This window comes from Oncorhynchus nerka, linkage group LG11, assembly GCF_034236695.1.
Source record: "Oncorhynchus nerka isolate Pitt River linkage group LG11, Oner_Uvic_2.0, whole genome shotgun sequence".
NCBI lineage: Eukaryota > Metazoa > Chordata > Actinopteri > Salmoniformes > Salmonidae > Oncorhynchus > Oncorhynchus nerka.
This window is the reverse complement of record NC_088406.1, coordinates 71,520,612-71,539,863: the sequence shown is the minus strand read 5'-3', so window position 1 is coordinate 71,539,863 and position 19,252 is coordinate 71,520,612. Positions and strand designations below refer to the sequence as shown.

Below are 19,252 nucleotides of genomic sequence, written 5' to 3'. Positions count from 1 at the left end.
CCCCCCTTAAAATATTTAGATGCACTATTGTAAAGTGGCTGTTCCACTGGATGTCTTAATGGTGGCACCACCTACACCTCTGGATAAAGGCTGTACCTGACTTAAATGTACAGTAAATGTAATGGGGCTATACCCACACCTACTATAAAGGCTGTACCTGGGTCAGTACAGTAAACAGGGCTCTAATGGGGCTATACCCACACCTACTATAAAGGCTGTACCTGGGTCAGTACAGTAAACAGGGCTCTAATGGGGCTATACCTACACCTACTATAAAGGCTGTACCTGGGTCAGTACAGTAAACAGGGCTCTAATGGGGCTATACCTACACCTACTATAAAGGCTGTACCTGGGTCAGTACAGTAAACAGGGATCTAATGGGGCTATACCTACACCTACTATAAAGGCTGTACCTGGGTCAGTACAGTAAACAGGGATCTAATGCGGCTATACCTACACCTACTATAAAGGCTGTACCTGGGTCAGTACAGTAAACAGGGCTCTAATGGGGCTATACCTACACCTACTATAAAGGCTGTACCTGGGTCAGTACAGTAAACAGGGATCTAATGGGGCTATACCTACACCTACTATAAAGGCTGTACCTGGGTCAGTACAGTAAACAGGGACCTAATGCGGCTATACCTACACCTACTATAAAGGCTGTACCTGGGTCAGTACAGTAAACAGGGATCTAATGCGGCTATACCTACACCTACTATAAAGGCTGTACCTGGGTCAGTACAGTAAACAGGGATCTAATGCGGCTATACCTACACCTACTATAAAGGCTGTACCTGGGTCAGTACAGTAAACAGGGATCTAATGCGGCTATACCTACACCTACTATAAAGGCTGTACCTGGATCAGTACAGTAAACATGGCTCTAATGGGGGTATACCTACACCTACTATAAAGGCTGTACCTGGGTCAGTACAGTAAACAGGGATCTAATGCGGCTATACCTACACCTACTATAAAGGCTGTACCTGATGGATTAGGTGTCTTGTGGAAGGGCCGATGATTAGGGGCTGTGAAATGAATGGTGAAGTTAATAGGACACTGAATGACGCTCTAGAATAAGGGCTGTAATCGGGTCAGGGGAGAATACAGGCCTCTGATGGAACTATATTTGAAAGGCTGTGCCTGGTTCAGTTGACTACAGAGCACTCAGAAGGGGTGTATTGCTACATCTGCATTGCTTGCTTTTTGGAGTTTTAGGCTGGGTTTCTGTATAAGCACTTTGGAACATCTGCTGATGTATAAATACATTTGATTTGTGGTAGAGAAAAATACAAAAAGGCTGTTCCTGAGTCAGAGAAACACACAGGGCTCAGATGGAGCTGTGTAGTAAAGGCTGAATCAGTTGAGAACACTGGGCTCTGATGGGGTGAAGGGGAGTGAATAATGAGACTCTGAAGTTGCTCTAGATTCTAGAATAAGTACTGATTCTGAGTCAGTGATATACACAGTGCTCATATGGATCTATGTTGTCAGGGCTGTACCTGAGTCAGAGAAGATAATAAGAATATGTAGGGGAAATAAGTATAAAGACTGTGCCTGGGTCAGATGACTATATCGAAGTCTTAATGAACATATGCATAAGGGCAGTGGAGTGAATAGGACTCTGAAGTCACTCTACAATAAAGGTTGTACCTAGGTCAGTTGCCTATATAGAACTCGGTAGAGCAAATTTGTAAAGGCTGTACCTGAGTCAGTGGAATAGACGCGGAAGCTCTTGTCCCAGAAGCCACAGAGCAGGATGAAGCGGTTGTCTGCAGTGATGATGAAACATTGAGAGTGGATGTGAATACTCTGGTCCAACAGGTCTGTGATCTGACGACGGTGGGTCCCCACATTACTGGCTGGAGAGGAGAAGGAGAGGAGGTAGAAGGATGAGGGAGGATAAGGAGGGAGAGAGGGAGGAGAAGGGGGGAGAGAGGGAGGGAGGAAGGGGGGGAAGGGGGGGGAGAAGGAGGGAGGGGGAGGGGGAGAGAGGGAGGGGGAGAGGGAGGGGAGGGGGAGAGGGAGGGAGGGGGGAGGGGGAGAGGGAGGGAGGGAGAGAGGGAGGGAGGGGGAGAGGGAGGGAGGGAGGGAGGGAGAGAGAGAGGGAGGGAGGGAGGGGGAGAGGGAGGGAGGGAGAGAGGGAGAGGGAGGGAGGGAGGGAGAGAGGGAGAGGGAGGGAGAGGGAGAGGAGGGAGGGAGAGGGAGGGAGGGGGAGGGAGGGAGGGGGAGAGGAGGGAGAGAGGGGAGGGAGAGAGGGAGGGAGGGGATGGGGAGGGAGCGAGGGAGGAGGATGGGGAGGGAGAGGGAGGGATGGTGGAGGGAGAGAGGGGTAGGGAGGAGGGGACAGGGGGAGGTGAGGAAGAGGATAGAAATACAGACAGATGTAATTCATTAAGTAAAGCATGTAAGTCTGAGGAAAAATGTATTGTATAAAATCTGATTGTTTTCCTTTACGATATCGCCGCGTTAATCGTTTTCACAAAGACATCAGACCACTACTGGAGCTACCGCACGTTCGTCGCCACGGCAGCAGCACCACCATTTTGATTTGTGAGGGAATACATAAAACATCTAGGACGTGGCGTTTACAAGGGTTTCACATTTTCCACTGGGCCTAAGAGTTTGAGTAACGATGAGCGTGCATATTCTCTCTCTCCCCAGAAGGAGAAGAGACTTGCAATAGCTAAGAAGAGGAGAGGAGCCACACATAGTCAGGACAACATAAATTAAATCCACTTTGGCCCCTTATCGCGGAGTTGGAGGTTTGTGTGTGTGTGTGTGTGTGTGTGTGTGTGTGTGTGTGTGTGTGTGTGTGTGAGTGTGTGAGTGAGTGAGTGAGTGAGTGAGTGAGTGAGTGAGTGAGTGAGTGAGTGAGTGAGTGAGTGAGAGTGAGTGAGAGAGTGAGTGGGTGAGAGGGTGAGAGAGTGAGTGAGAGTGTGAGTGGGAGAGATAGAAAATAAAATAAATAACAGACTAAAACAAAGGCAGATCCATGTCTGTTTTGGACTGATGCATTTCCTTGGCCTTGCAGACTTAGCCATCTATCATGTAGTGCTTTGTAGTCGGGTAGATATTAAGATATGCTGCGCCAGTTTCCCGGACAAAGATTAAGTCGAATCCTAAATCATTATCAATATTTTTTAGTCCAGGACTAGACTTAATCTGTGTCCAGGGAACAAACAGGCACATTAGGTTCTAGACTTCTGTAACTTTAATCCTCTCTTTCTCTCTCTTCTGCTCTAACTCAAGATGAACAGGTGAGGGTCCGGCCCAGGCATCCCTGACAGAGACCAGCACGCCATGTCTGACGAATACTTCAACCAATTATCAACATTTCCCCCCGCCACGGCCGCCCCGCCAGCCAAATACAATTTACTGTGTTTAAACTGAAGCTCCTTGTGGAATGTGAGAAGTATAAATACATAAGTGACACGTTAAGACAATATCCCCTCACCACACGCATGATACATGTGATGTGGAGCGTGTGGGCTGGTGCTGAAAAATGACACACAAAAAAACATTTTTAAAAGTAGAGGGGCTTTTTGTTTTATTCAAAAATGGTTGAATGGCCTCAGACATATGCATGAACATCTATGAAAGTGCCCATGTTCACGTGTGCAACTAGAGGCGAAAAAAACCCTACATCACCTTTACTCCACACACAGAAACGCAAACAAAGCTTTCCCTCGACCTCCATTTGGCAAATCTGACCATAATTCTATGCCCCTTGTTCTTGCTTACAAGCAAAAACTCAAACAGGAAGTACCAGTGACGCGCTTAATGCAGAAGTTGTTCCGATGAAGCGGATTCTAAGCTACAGGCCTGTTTCGCTAGCACAGACTGGAATATGTTCCAGTAGGAGTTTACCACATCAGTCACATCAGTAATAAGTGTATAGAGGCAAGCAACACTGAACCATGCATGAGAGCCATAGCCAATGTGAGTAAGACCTTAAAAAGGTTCATTAACACTCAAGGCCGCAGGGCCAGACGGACTACCAGAACGCATACTCAGAGCTGACAAGTGTCTTCACTGACATTTTCAAACTCTCCCGGGCCCAGTCTGTAATACCTACATGTTTCAAGAAGACCACCATAGTCCCTGTGCCTAAGATCACCATAGTAACCTGTATAAATGACTATCGCCCCATAGGACTCACATCTGTAGCAATGAAATGCTTTGAAAGACTGGTCATGGCTCACATCAACACCATCATTCTAGACACCCTGGACCCACTCCAATTTGCATACCACCTCAACAGATCCACAGATGACACAATCTCTATTGGACTCCACACTGCCCTTTTCCACCTGGACAAGATGAACACCTATGTGATAGTGCTGTTCATTGACGACAGCTCAGCGTTCAACACCATAGTGCCCTCCAAGCTCATCACTAAGCTAAGAACCCTGGAACCGAACACTGGATCCTGGACTTCCTGACGGGCCGTCCCAGTTGGTGAGTTTGCCAACGACACAACATTTGTAGGTCTGATCACAGACTATGATCAGACAGCCTATAGGGAGGAGGTCAGAGACTTAGCAGTGTGGTGCCAGAACAACAACCTCTCCCTCAACGTCAGTAAGACCAAGGTACTGATCGTGGACTACAGGAAACGGAGGGACGAGCACGCCCCCATTCACATGGACGGGGCTGCAGTGGAGCAGGTTGAGAGCTTCAAGGCCCTCTGTGTTCACATCACTAAGGATCTATCATGGTCCGTACACACCAACACAGTCGTGGGGGGCGACAACACCTCTTCCCCCTCAGGAGGATGAAAAGATTTGGCATGGGTCCCCACATTCTCAAAAACTTCTACAGCTGCACTATTGAGAGCATCTTGACTGGCTGCATCACAACTTGGTACGGCATATGCTTGGCATCCGACCGCAAGGCTCTACAGAGGGTAGTGCCGACGGCCCAGTCCATCACTGGGGCCGAGCTCCCTGCCATCCAGGGCCTCTATACCAGGCGGTGTCAGAGGAAGGCCCTAAAAATGGTCAAAGTCTCCAACCACCCAAGTCATAGCATGTTCTCTCTGCTACCGCACAGCAAGCGGTACCAATGTACCAAGTCTGGAACCAACAGGAACCTGAACAGCTTCTATCCCCAAGTCATAAGACCGTTAAATAGTTAAATAGTCATCAATAACTACCTGGACAATCTGCATTGGCCCTTTTTGCACCAACTCCTTTGTCTCATCACATACACTGCTGTTACTGTTTACGGTCACTTTATTCATAGTTATATGTAGATATCTACCTCAATTACCTCGTACCCCTGCACAACAAGTTATTGTATTTATTATTACTTTTATTATTACGGGTTTTACTTTTCTATTATTTCTCTATTTTCTTTCTCTCTACATTGTTGGGAAGGGCCCGTAAGTAAACATTTCACTAGTCCACACCTGTTGTTTACAAAGCAAATAAAATTGTATTTGATACGACACACACACAGTATATAAAAAAAGAGGGTAATAAAAGGGGAGAAATGGATCTGGATGGAGATGAGCTGCTGGTAATGACATTTTAACTAGACAACCGTTAGAGGAAACCTGTGTTTGGACGAGAGAGAGAACGAGACAGAGAGTGAAGAAAATGAGAGAGAACGAGACAGAGAGTGAAGAAAAGGAGAGAGAACGAGACAGAGAGTGAAGAAAAGGAGAGAGAACGAGACAGAGAGTGAAGAAAAGGAGAGAGAACGAGACAGAGAGTGAAGAAAAGGAGAGAGAACGAGACAGAGAGAAGAAAAGGAGAGAGAAGGAGACAGAGAGTGAAGAAAAAGAGAGAGAACAAGACAGAGAATGAAGAAAAGGAGAGAGAACGAGACAGAGAGTGAAGAAAAGGAGAGAGAAGGAGACAGAGAGTGAAGAAAAGGAGAGAGAACGAGACAGAGAGTGAAGAAAAGGAGAGAGGTCAAGAGAACAACCAGAGAGCAACAGATTGAGGAAGAATGAGAGAAAACAAGGGGAGAGAGAGAAAGAGCTCTGCCTCTGACCACTCTCCCCCAGACAGTGAAGAAAAGGAGAGCTCTGTCTCTGACCACTCTCTCCCAGAACATACATCACTAGAGCTCTGTCAGATTGACAGTGAAGAATTACTAGAGCTCTGTCTCTGAACAGTGTATCCTATACATTACTAGAGCTCTGTCTCTGACCACTCTCTCCCAGACAGTGTATCCTATACATCACTAGAGCTCTGTCTCTGACCACTCTCTCCCAGACAGTGTATCCTATACATTACTAGAGCTCTGTCTCTGACCACTCTCTCCCAGACAGTGTATCCTATACATCACTAGAGCTCTGTCTCTGACCACTCTCTCCCAGACAGTGTATCCTATACCTCACTAGAGCTCTGTCTCTGACCACTCTCTCCCAGACAGTGTATCCTATACATTACTAGAGCTCTGTCTCTGACCACTCTCTCCCAGACAGTGTATCCTATACATCACTAGAGCTCTGTCTCTGACCACTCTCTCCCAGACAGTGTATCCTATACATTACTAGAGCTCTGTCTCTGACCACTCTCTCCCAGACAGTGTATCCTATACATTACTAGAGCTCTGTCTCTGACCACTCTCTCCCAGACAGTGTATCCTATACATTACTAGAGCTCTGTCTCTGACCACTCTCTCCCAGGCAGTGTATCCTATACATCACTAGAGCTCTGTCTCTGACCACTCTCTCCCAGACAGTGTATCCTATACATCACTAGAGCTCTGTCTCTGACCACTCTCTCCCAGACAGTGTATCCTATACATTACTAGAGCTCTGTCTCTGACCACTCTCTCCCAGACAGTGTATCCTATACATTACTAGAGCTCTGTCTCTGACCACTCTCTCCCAGACAGTGTATCCTATACATTACTAGAGCTCTGTCTCTGACCACTCTCTCCCAGACAGTGTATCCTATACATCACTAGAGCTCTGTCCCTGCCACTCTCTCCCAGACAGTGTATCCTATACATCACTAGAGCTCTGTCTCTGACCACTCTCTCCCAGACAGTGTATCCTATACATCACTAGAGCTCTGTCTCTGACCACTCTCTCCCAGACAGTGTATCCTAAACATTACTAGAGCTCTGTCTCTGACCACTCTCTCCCAGACAGTGTATCCTATACATCACTAGAGCTCTGTCTCTGACCACTCTCTCCCAGACAGTGTATCCTATACATCACTAACGCTCCGCTGCTCTGCTCGCCTCCTCATCAACAAGTCGTGAGTGATGAGAGGCGCCCATATTGTCCTGACATCCGCCCGCCGCGCATTCTCAATCACACATTATTACCGCATTCATATTCATTTATACTGACACAGATCCTTTCCCCCGCTCAAATTAAACCAGAGAGAGAGAGTAAGAAAAACTGTGAGAGAGATGGCGAGAGAGAGGGATAGAGGAGAGGGGGAGAGGTTGATGATGAAATACCAGTCCAGGCCACAGCTCATTGCATTCCAATTTGCATGCAAATGGTTTAGCAGAGGAGAGAGCAGAGTGGAGGATTTATTTCAGGGGATGAGAGGACAGAGGGGGGGGCTGTTGGTGGGCAGAGGCTGGGAAACAACAGCAAGCTACTGGCCAGGGACACAGCCATCACAATGAATCCCAGAGACACACACAGACAGAGACACACACGTTTGAGCACACACACCAACATACAAACACACACACAAGTGGCATACCTATCAGGGGGTCTATTTCCACGGGCAGTTGGTACTGCTGGTCCTGCACAGAGGAGCCTTGATGACCTGAGAGAGAGAGAGAGAGAGAGAGAGAGAGAGAGAGAGAGAGAGGAAAAGAGAGGTGTGGGAGGAAGGAATGAGTGGGATGCAGAAAGAAGGATGGGTTTAATATCAGTGATTTGGCCCTGTGGAGTACTTTGGCTTCTGTTCCATATGGGCGATGCTAAAATGTAATTTGCCACACTCAGAGCCTATTGTCCCCCAGAGCGCTCTCACAAGAGTTACATTTAGCTGTAAAACCGTTTTCTGTGGCTCCAAATAGACTCTGATAATACATAGTAATACATAAACAAGTTCATAAGAGAATATCGTGAATCCTTACATCTGAACATCCTCTAATAATACAGATTTGTACCACAAACAAGTTCAAATAACACTAATATCACAATTCAAGATCTAACCACAAACAATATCACATGAAATCCACTCATCAAAACAAAAGGAGATCTACAAATCTTTATTGTCTTTGAGTTTCATAACGTCAGACTTCATCCCATATCCCCTTCCCTGTTATTCCACAGCAGGGTTGATGTTTAATAAATAAACCATGAGGAGTGAGGTCTTGATGCATCAAAGAGGAAGGGAAACCTAACGCTGGCAGAGTGCACGTGTCACATTTGATCCTGCGTTTTAGGAGGACCGCTCAACTGTCTCAGAAATCAACGTCCTTGTCCTGGGAAGATGAAAGACAAGCCCATTGGCTGCTCTCGTTGAGATACACAGATAAATACTGACTGAAGGCCTTTGGATACGATGCTTTGTGTGGACAAACGTGTAGTCCTCAACTGTGTGCTCCAAAACTCTCTACTCTGTGTACCGGTCCTTGACGTGCTACATGAAATCAGACTTGATTAAAAAAAGAGTACATCCTTGATATCTCATATCCTACATATGAGTTCAATTTCAATGAATTGGTTAAACTTACATTTCAAGCCATAGGGTGGCGCACAATAGTTCCAGCGTCATCCGGGTTAGGGGAGGGTTTGGCCGGGTTAGAGGAGGGTTTGGCCGGGTTAGGGGAGGGTTTGGCCGGGTTAGGGGAGGGTTTGGCCGGGTTAGGGGAGGGTTTGGCCGGGGTAGGAGAGGGTTTGGCCGGGGTAGGGGAGGGTTTGGCCGGGGTAGGGGAGGGTTTGGCCGGGGTAGGGGAGGGTTTGGCCGGGGTAGGGGAGGGTTTGGCCGGGGTAGGCCGCCATTGTAAAACAAGAATTTGTTCTTAACTGACTTGTTTTAAATAAAGTTTTTTTTTTTAAATAATCCTGCTGAGCTCTACAAGATAATCCTAATTTAGACTCCATTTCCTACAATCCCCCTCTTACCGGCCAGGCCGTGCCACTTGTTGACGGCGAAGAGGCGGTTGGCGGTGACGGTGATGATGGCGGGCGTGGCGAGGCCCGGCTGGGTGTTGGCGGCCACGTGGGCCACGGGAGAGTTGCTGGGGAACTTCAACACCATGATGACATCCTGCTGCATCTGCTCCGTGAACATCAACGGGCTCTGCAGGAGGACATACTGGTGGTGATGGACAGATCAACGGACGGATGGACGGAAGGAGGGAGAGGAGGATGGATAGATCCACAGACGAAGAGCAGGAGAGAGCGAGGGATGGAGCAGCAGAGGAGAAGAGGGAACAGCAGGAGCAGCAGCACGCAGACAAGAGAGAGAGAGAGAGGGAGAGGGAGAGAGAGAGAGAGAGGGGGAGAGAGAGAGAGAGAGAGAGAGAGAGGAGAGAGAGAGAGGGAGAAACAGAGGGAGAGGGAGAGAGAGAGACAGAAACAGAGAGAGAGAGAGAGAGAGGAGAGGGAGAGGGGGAGAGAGAGAGGGAGAGAGAGGGAGAGGGGGAGGGGGAGAGAGAGAGAGAGAGAGAGGGGAGAGGGAGAGGGAGAGGGGGAGGGGGAGAGAGAGGGGAGGGAGAGGGAGGGAGAGGGAGAGGGAGAGGGAGAGGGAACAGCAGGAGCAGCAGCACGCAGACGAGAGAGAGAGAGAGAGAGGGGAGAGGGAGAGGGAACAGCAGGAGCAGCAGCACGCAGACGAGAGAGAGAGAGAGAGAGAGAGAGGGAACAGCAGGAGCAGCAGCACGCAGACGAGAGAGAGAGAGAGAGAGAGAGGGAGAGGGAACAGCAGGAGCAGCAGCACGCAGACGAGAGAGAGAGAGAGAGGGAGAGGGAACAGCAGGAGCAGCAGCACGCAGACGAGAGAGAGAGAGAGAGGGAGAGGGAACAGCAGGAGCAGCAGCACGCAGACGAGAGAGAGAGAGAGGGAGAGGGAACAGCAGGAGCAGCAGCACGCAGACGAGAGAGAGAGAGAGAGAGAGAGAGAGAGGGAGAGGGAGGAGGGAACAGCAGGAGCAGCAGCACGCAGACGAGAGAGAGAGAGAGAGAGAGAGAGGGAACAGCAGGAGCAGCAGCACGCAGACGAGAGAGGGAGAGGGGAGAGGGAGAGAGAGAGAGAGAGGGAGAGGAGACAGAGGGAGCAACAGCAGGAGCACACGCAGAGAGAGAGAGAGAGAGAGAGAGGGAGAGGGAGAGGGGGAGGGGGAGAGAGAGAGAGAGAGAGAGAGAGAGAGGGAACAGCAGGAGCAGCAGCACGCAGACGAGAGAGAGAGGGAGAGGGAGAGGGAACAGCAGGAGCAGCAGCACGCAGACGAGAGAGAGAGAGAGAGGGAGAGGGAGGGAGGGGGAGAGAGAGAGAGAGAGAGAGAGAGAGAGAGAGGGGAACAGCAGGAGCAGCAGCACGCAGACGAGAGAGAGAGAGAGAGAAGGAGAGGGAGGGAGAGAGGAGGGAGAGGGAGAGGGAGAGAGAGGAGAGAGGGGGGGGAGACAGAGAGAAAGTTGCATGGAGTTGCAGCACTCAGAGGCCAAGCTACAGATAGGGCAGGAGGCCAGCTGGAGAAAAGCTACAGATAGGGCAGGAGGCCAGCTGGAGAAAAGCTATAGATAGGGAAGGAGGCCAGCTGGAGAAAAGCTATAGATAGGGAAGGAGAGGCCAGCTGGAGAAAAGCTATAGATAGGGAGGGAGGCCAGGTGGAGAAAAGCTACAGATAGGGGGGCAGCTGGAGAAAAGCTATAGATAGGGAAGGAGGCCAGCTGGAGAAAAGCTATAGATAGGGAAGGAGGCCAGCTTGAGAAAAGCTACAGATAGGATAGGAGGCCAGGTGGAGAAAAGCTACAGATAGGAAAGGAGGCCAGCTGGAGAAAAGCTACAGATAGGGTAGGAGGCCAGCTGGAGAAAAGCTACAGATAGGAAAGGAGGCCAGGTGGAGAAAAGCTACAGATAGGGAGGGGGCCAACTGGAAAAAAGCTACAGATAGGGAAGGAGGCCAGCTGGAGAAAAGCTACAGATAGGGAAGGAGGCCAGCTGGAGAAAAGCTACAGATAGGAGAGGAGGCCAGCTGGAAAAAAGCTACAGATAGGGAAGGAAGCCAGCTGGAGAAAAGCTATAGAAAGGGAAGGAGGCCAGCTGGAGAGAAGTGATAGAAAGGGAAGGAGGCCAGCTGGAGACAAGCTATAGATAGGGAAGGAGGCCAGCTGGAGAAAAGCTATAGATAGGGAAGGAGGCCAGCTGGAGAAAAGCTATAGAAAGGGAAGGAGGCCAGCTGGAGAGAAGTGATAGAAAGGGAAGGAGGCCAGCTGGAGAAAAGCTATAGATAGGGAAGGAGGCCAGCTGGAGAAAAGCTACAGATAGGGAAGGAAGCCAGCTGGAGAAAAGCTATAGAAAGGGAAGGAGGCCAGCTGGAGAAAAGCTATAGATAGGGAAGGAGGCCAGCTGGAGAAAAGCTATAGAAAGGTAAGAAGGCCAGCTGGAGAGAAGTGATAGAAAGGGAAGGAGGCCAGCTGGAGAAAAGCTATAGATAGGGAAGGAGGCCAGCTGGAGAAAAGCTATAGATAGGGAAGGAGGTCAGCTGGAGAAAAGCTATAGATAGGGAAGGAGGCCAGCTGGAGAAAAGCTACAGATAGGGAAGGAGGCCAGCTGGAGAAAAGCTACAGATAGGGAAGGAGGCCAGCTGGAGAAAAGCTACAGATAGGGAAGGAGGCCAGCTGGAGAAAAGCTACAGATAGGGAAAGAGGCCAGCTGGAGAAAAGCTATAGATAGGGAAGGAGGCCAGCTGGAGAAAAGCTATAGATAGGGAAGGAGAGGCCAGCTGGAGAAAAGCTATAAATAGGGAAGGAGGCCAGCTGGAGAAAAGCTATAAGATAGGGAAGGAGGCCAGCTGGAGAAAAGCTGAGGTACTAAAAACAGAGTACCATTATTCAAATGACAACATCGATTAGAAGTCAGGGCAAGAAAAACAGATACAAGAAAACTATTTCTTAAAGACAAAGTTTGAATCAATACTAAGGAAGAACCATCAAGTCAGTATTAAAACGGAAGACAAACAAACGAACAAACCAAACGTAAGAGGAGAAAAATCCACAGGATTGGTATAGTGTATAGTGTGTGTATGTATAGTGTGTGTGTGAAATTCCCTTGCAGACCAAAACTCCTCTGTGGAACTCCCCGTGTTAACAGTGTTACAGTGCTCCCTCCCTAACACTCTATTAAAAGTGGCTGTAATGCCCATACAGATAGAGGACTCATCTTTGTATCTGTGTTACATTATGGCATCTGTGATTGGTTATAGCCATCTATAGTGCTCTATCTATCTCTATGGTAATGCCTCATCAAATGTGGCACCATTAATAACCTGTCAGTGAGGGCTGCTGGGTACTGGAGTCCTCCTCAAGTCTGACATTCTACACCATCTGTGATGAATCAAGAGGCTACTAGCAGTTACTTGTACTGAACCTCTAAATATAAGGACTCGTGTACATGCCAGACATTATTTATCTATCTTTTAACAATGACAAAAGTCAACATTCTTCCTCAAAACTCTCAGACTTTGCTCAGTTCTCTTCAGGAAATGTTCATTAACATGACAATGATCAGAAGTGAACTTGATACTTTCATCATTGGTAACAATCAGTCGCCACAAACAGTCAAATAAAAGTCCCATTTTGTATTTATCTTCATATAAGATTTGACATTTGTTCCTGCCAAGCTTCGTCAAGACACCGACATGCACTTTAAACCATGTGAGTTCACTTCTACTGATAAGAGTTGTTTTTACTGGCTTGGCTTACACACATTATTCATCCTGCGTCCCAAATGGCACCCTATTCCCTCTACATAGTGCACTCCTTCTGGTCAGGGTTCTTGGTCAATAAAAGTGCTCTCCACATGAAATAGGGTGCCATTTGTTCAGTCTGAGGAGTCATTTGCAAGATGCTTGTAGTGAGCTGGGGAACATACTATACATGCTTAATGTCAGAGGCACACAGAGGTAAATCTCTGTTGTTTTAACAGGCTACTAGAATACTCTGACAACGTCATTACTGAACACCAACAGGGGGACATGACAGGACCAGAGTCTGACACCACACTACACTCAGACAGGGAGACATGTCAGGACCAGAGTCTGACACCACACTACACTCAGACAGGGGGACATGTCAGGACTGGAGTCTGACACCACACTACACTCAGACAGGGAGACATGTCAGGAGTCTGACACCACACTACACTCAGACAGGGGGACATGCCAGGACTGGAGTCTGACACCACACTACACTCAGACAGGGAGACATGACAGGACTGGAATCTGACACCACACTACACTCAGACAGGAGGACATGTCAGGACTGGAGTCTGACACCACACTACACTCAGACAGGGAGACATGTCAGGACTGGAGTCTGACACCACACTACACTCAGACAGGGAGACATGTCAGGACTGGAGTCTGACACCACACTACACTCAGACAGGGAGACATGCCAGGACTGGAGTCTGACACCACACTACACTCAGACAGGGGGACATGTCAGGAGTCTGACACCACACTACACTCAGACAGGGGGACATGTCAGGAGTCTGACACCACACTACACTCAGACAGGGGGACATGTCAGGAGTCTGACACCACACTACACTCAGACAGGGAGACATGTCAGGACTGGAGTCTGACACCACACTACACTCAGACAGGGAGACATGCCAGGACTGGAGTCTGACACCACACTACACTCAGACAGGAGGACATGTCAGGACTGGAGTCTGACACCACACTACACTCAGACAGGGGGACATGTCAGGACTGGAGTCTGACACCACACTACACTCAGACAGGAGGACATGTCAGGACTGGAGTCTGACACCACACTACACTCAGACAGGGAGACATGCCAGGACTGGAGTCTGACACCACACTACACTCAGACAGGGGGACATGCCAGGACTGGAGTCTGACACCACACTACACTCAGACAGGGGGACATGTCAGGACTGGAGTCTGACACCACACTACACTCATACAGGGGGACATGCCAGGACTGGAGTCTGACACCACACTACACTCAGACAGGGGGACATGTCAGGACTGGAGTCTGACACCACACTACACTCAGACAGGGGGACATGTCAGGAGTCTGACACCACACTACACTCAGACAGGGGGACATGTCAGGACTGGAGTCTGACACCACACTACACTCAGACAGGAGGACATGTCAGGACTGGAGTCTGACACCACACTACACTCAGACAGGGAGACATGCCAGGACTGGAGTCTGACACCACACTACACTCAGACAGGGGGACATGCCAGGACTGGAGTCTGACACCACACTACACTCAGACAGGGGGACATGTCAGGACTGGAGTCTGACACCACACTACACTCATACAGGGGGACATGCCAGGACTGGAGTCTGACACCACACTACACTCAGACAGGGGGACATGTCAGGAGTCTGACACCACACTACACTCAGACAGGGGGACATGTCAGGAGTCTGACACCACACTACACTCAGACAGGAGGACATGTCAGGACTGGAGTCTGACACCACACTACACTCAGACAGGGGGACATGTCAGGACTGGAGTCTGACACCACACTACACTCAGACAGGGGGACATGTCAGGACCAGAGTCTGACACCACACTACACTCAGACAGGGGTCTGACACCACACTACAGGACTGTCAGAGTCTGACACCACACTACACTCAGACAGGGACATGTCAGAGACACCACACTATCAGACAGGGGCATGCCAGGACTGGAGTCTGACACCACACTACACTCAGACAGGGGGACATGTCAGGACCAGAGTCTGACACCACACTACACTCAGACGGGAGACATGTCAGGACCAGAGTCTGACCCCACACTACACTCAGACAGGGAGACATGCCAGGACTGGAGTCTGACACCACACTACACTCAGACAGGGAGACATGCCAGGACTGGAGTCTGACACCACACTACACTCAGACAGGGAGACATGTCAGGACTGGAGTCTGACACCACACTACACTCAGACAGGGAGACATGCCAGGACTGGAGTCTGACACCACACTACACTCAGACAGGGGGACATGTCAGGACCGGAGTCTGACACCACACTACACTCAGACAGGGGACATGTCAGGACTGGAGTCTGACACCACACTACACTCAGACAGGGGGAGGGATGGAAAACAAAGGTGGAGAAGGACACAGCAAAGAGAGGTGTAAAGAGATTAATGGGGGTGAGTCGTCAGAGAGAGAGGGAGAGAGAAAGAGGGAGAGAGAGGAAGAGGGAAAGCGAGAGAGAGAGAGAGAGAGAAGAGCGAGAGAGAGAAAGAGGGGGAAAGAAAGCGAGCGAGAGAGAGAGAAAGAAAAGGAAAGAAGTCCCTCATCTGCTGCTGGTGTGAATGGAAAGAGGAAGGCACTGAACATCAGTCTGTCTAGGACACGTCAAACCTGTCCAAACACACCCGGCCCACCTACCACCACCGGAGAGGCCAAACAATTACATACAAGACACCTTTAGCCACTTGAAAGGATGGACTCATATGCCCTCCTGCTCCAGTACTGGGGTCGAGTTTCCAATGGATTTCCGTACGTACGTGTGTCTCACCACAGGGAATTGAGGCCCTGCTCAGAATAACGAGGGGAGAAATGGGGAGACACTTTCCTAGCAAAAACACGTTTATTTGTCTAGGAAAGTTTCTCCCCATTTCTCCCCTCGTTATTCTACTGCTCCCTTCTCATCTCAGCAGCTCTTACTGTACCTCACTGTACTGTACTGCACTGCACCCTACTGTACTGCACTGTACTGCACCCTACTGTAATGCACTGCATCCTACTGTACTGTACTGTACCCTACTGCACTGCACCCTACTGTACTGCACCCTACTATACTGCACCCTACTATACTGCACTGCTCCCTACTGTACCACACTGCACCCTACTGTACCGCACCCTACTGTACTTTACCGCACCCTACTGTACTTTACCGCACCCTACTGTACTGCACCCTACTGTACTGCACCCTACTGTACTGCACTGTACCCTACTGTACTGCACCCTAATGGACTGTACCCTATTGTACTGCACTCTACTGTACTGCACTGCACCCTAATGTACTGTACCATACCCTACTGTACCGCACCCTACTGCACCCTACTGTACTGTCCTACTGTACTGTCCTACTGTAAGAGTGGAAGAGTTAATACACTGTTACTAATAGTATATTGTACCCTACTGCACCCTACTGTACTGCACCCTACTGTACTGTCCTACTGTACTGTCCTACTGTGAGAGTGGAAGAGTTAATACACTGTTACTAATAGTATACTGTACCCTACTGCACCCTACTGTACTGTCCTACTGTACTGTCCTACTGTGAGAGTGGAAGAGTTAATACGGTTACTAATAGTATACTGTACCCTACTGCACCCTACTGTACTGTCCTACTGTACTGTCCTACTGTGAGAGTGGAAGAGTTAATACGGTTACTAATAGTATACTGTACCCTACTGCACCCTACTGTACTGTCCTACTGTACTGTCCTACTGTGAGAGTGGAAGAGTTAATACGGTTACTAATAGTATACTGTACCCTACTGCACCCTACTGTACTGTCCTACTGTACTGTCCTACTGTGAGAGTGGAAGAGTTAATACGGTTACTAATAGTATACTGTACCCTACTGCACCCTACTGTACTGTCCTACTGTACTGTCCTACTGTGAGTGGAAGAGTTAATACTGTTACTAATAGTATACTGTACCCTACTGCACCCTACTGTACTGTCCTACTGTACTGTCCTACTGTGAGAGTGGAAGAGTTAATACGGTTACTAATAGTATACTGTACCCTACTGCACCCTACTGTCCTGTCCTACAGTCCTGTCCTACTGTACTGTCCTACTGTACTGTCCTACTGTGAGAGTGGAAGAGTTAATACTGTTACTAATAGTATACTGTACACCAGGCCAGGATAGTCAACGTCTGATTTCATTAAGACATTAGAAGGGGAGGAAACAGAATCCACAGAACATCTTTTCAGGTACTGTCCATCGGTGGCTCGCTTTGAGTCAGGACCCTCGTAAGACATCACAGTGAGGGATGTATTACAAAATGAAATTATAAAATGGCATTATACTGGGAAAGATGGGTAAATCTTTTAGTTGGAGTTCAGATCAGAATTAATGGAGGATTGGCCGCTGTGTGTGAAAGTCCAGCACTTACAGAGAGAGGAAATTAGGAATATATATAAAGTTATTTCTATAGTCATGTGAGACAAAATATCTGTAAGTAGCAGTAAAAGTACTGTTTTCCATTAAATTGACTCCAATCAGGGAGGGATGGTAGGGGGAAAAATATAAAGAAATAAAAAACCTAAATTAGGGGGATTAGAAATTATGCAAACAATTACTTTGATAGATTGTGGTTCTATCGGCACATTTTAAAGCTGATCTTCCCTCAAAAAGAGCAAACCTCACCCACCTGGCACTCCAGGCAGGCAAACGCTAACAGTGTTTGAAAGAATTCAAGTAGTATTTGCACCCAGGTCTGGGGGAAACCCTAGACTCCCAACCTGTGGATGAATGTAGCATTATTTGGATATGTGGTGCGGAGCTAATGGGGTGTTTGGTAAACATGGGTGGCATATGGGCAGCGCTATGTGTGTGTATGTGTGTGTGGGTGTGTGTGTATGTGTGTGTGCCAATGGTCTCCAGCTGTCAGCACCACAGGGCCACCCCGCTAATGGGGGCTCAAGTCGGCACGTCATCCACAGCCCCCCCGCGTCACCCCCTCTTCCTGCCCCTTAAAAGCCTGTCACCTATGGGCCATTGTTCCCAGCCGGTCCTCCTCCCTCTGGTTCTCCCCTGGTCCCCTCGTCTGTCTGTCTAAGGTGTAGAGTGGGAGTTTGGCTCAGGACCATGTTTCCACAGCGCTAATCCATTCACCCTCATCCGCTCTCCTTACACCCCAAATCACACCTCATCCCTTCACATAGAATCACACCTCACCCCTCTTTGAGGACGAGAGGAGATGGGTTCAAAACCAGAGCTTACGTTTCCCAGGGTTAGGATGGAGGGATGATGGTGGGGAGAGGAAAGACTATAGACGGGCTAGTATGAGTCAAAGCAGAGACCATCGTTTGACATACTAGCAGTCAGAGGCAGTCATTTAACATACTAGCAGTCAGAGACAGGCAAGGCTATTCCATTGGGCCTCTATCTACACTACTGAGGAGATGGGTCTGTATTGGGTACGGTACTGGGCACGGTACTGGGCACGGTACAGGGCACGGTACAGGGCACGGTACAGGGAACGGTATAAGGCACGGTATAAGGCACGGTATAGGGCACGGTATAAGGCACGGTATAAGGCACGGTATAGGGCACGGTATAGGGCACGGTATAGCAGGTATAGGGCACGGTATAGGCACGGTATAGGAGCACGGTATAAGGCACGGTATAGGGCACGGTATAAGGCACGGTATAAGGCACGGTATAAGGCACGGTATAGGGCACGGTATAGGGCACGGTATAGGGCACGGTATAAGGCACGGTATAAGGCACGGTATAAGGCACGGTATAGGGCACGGTATAAGGCACGGTATAGGGCACGGTATAGGGCACGGTATAGGGCACGGTATAGGGCACGGTATAGGGCACGGTATAAGGCACGGTATAGGGCACGGTATAAGGCATGGTATAAGGCATGGTATAAGGCATGGTATAAGGCATGGTATAAGGCATGGTATAGGGCATGGTATAGGGCATGGTATAGGGCATGGTATAAGGCATGGTATAAGGCATGGTATAGGGCATGGTATAGGGCATGGTATAAGGCATGGTATAGGGCATGGTATAAGGCATGGTATAAGGCATGGTATAAGGCATGGTATAGGGCATGGTATAAGGCATGGTATAAGGCATGGTATAAGGCACGGTATAAGGCATGGTATAGGGCATGGTATAAGGCATGGTATAGGGCATGGTATAAGGCATGGTATAGGGCATGGTATAAGGCATGGTATAGGGCACGGTATAGGGCATGGTATAAGGCATGGTATAGGGCATGGTATAAGGCATGGTATAGGGCATGGTATAAGGCATGGTATTGGGTAAGGTTTGGGCACGATATTGGGCATGGTATTGGGTACGGTATAGGGCATGGTATAGGGCATG

At 48.9% G+C, this 19,252-nt stretch overlaps 1 protein-coding gene across 1 annotated transcript in view; it reads right to left on the bottom strand.

Moving 5' to 3' along the window:
- Positions 1 to 19,252, bottom strand: part of LOC115124200 (lipopolysaccharide-responsive and beige-like anchor protein) — a 295,402-nt gene that overhangs the window by 29,025 nt on the left and 247,125 nt on the right. The window contains exons 28-31 of the mRNA XM_065024108.1: positions 9,065 to 9,242; positions 7,689 to 7,754; positions 1,710 to 1,865; positions 990 to 1,031 (exon numbers count right to left, since the gene is read on the bottom strand). Of these exons, the coding sequence (XP_064880180.1) occupies positions 990 to 1,031; positions 1,710 to 1,865; positions 7,689 to 7,754; positions 9,065 to 9,242 (442 nt within the window). The remainder of the gene's footprint in view (positions 1 to 989; positions 1,032 to 1,709; positions 1,866 to 7,688; positions 7,755 to 9,064; positions 9,243 to 19,252) is intronic.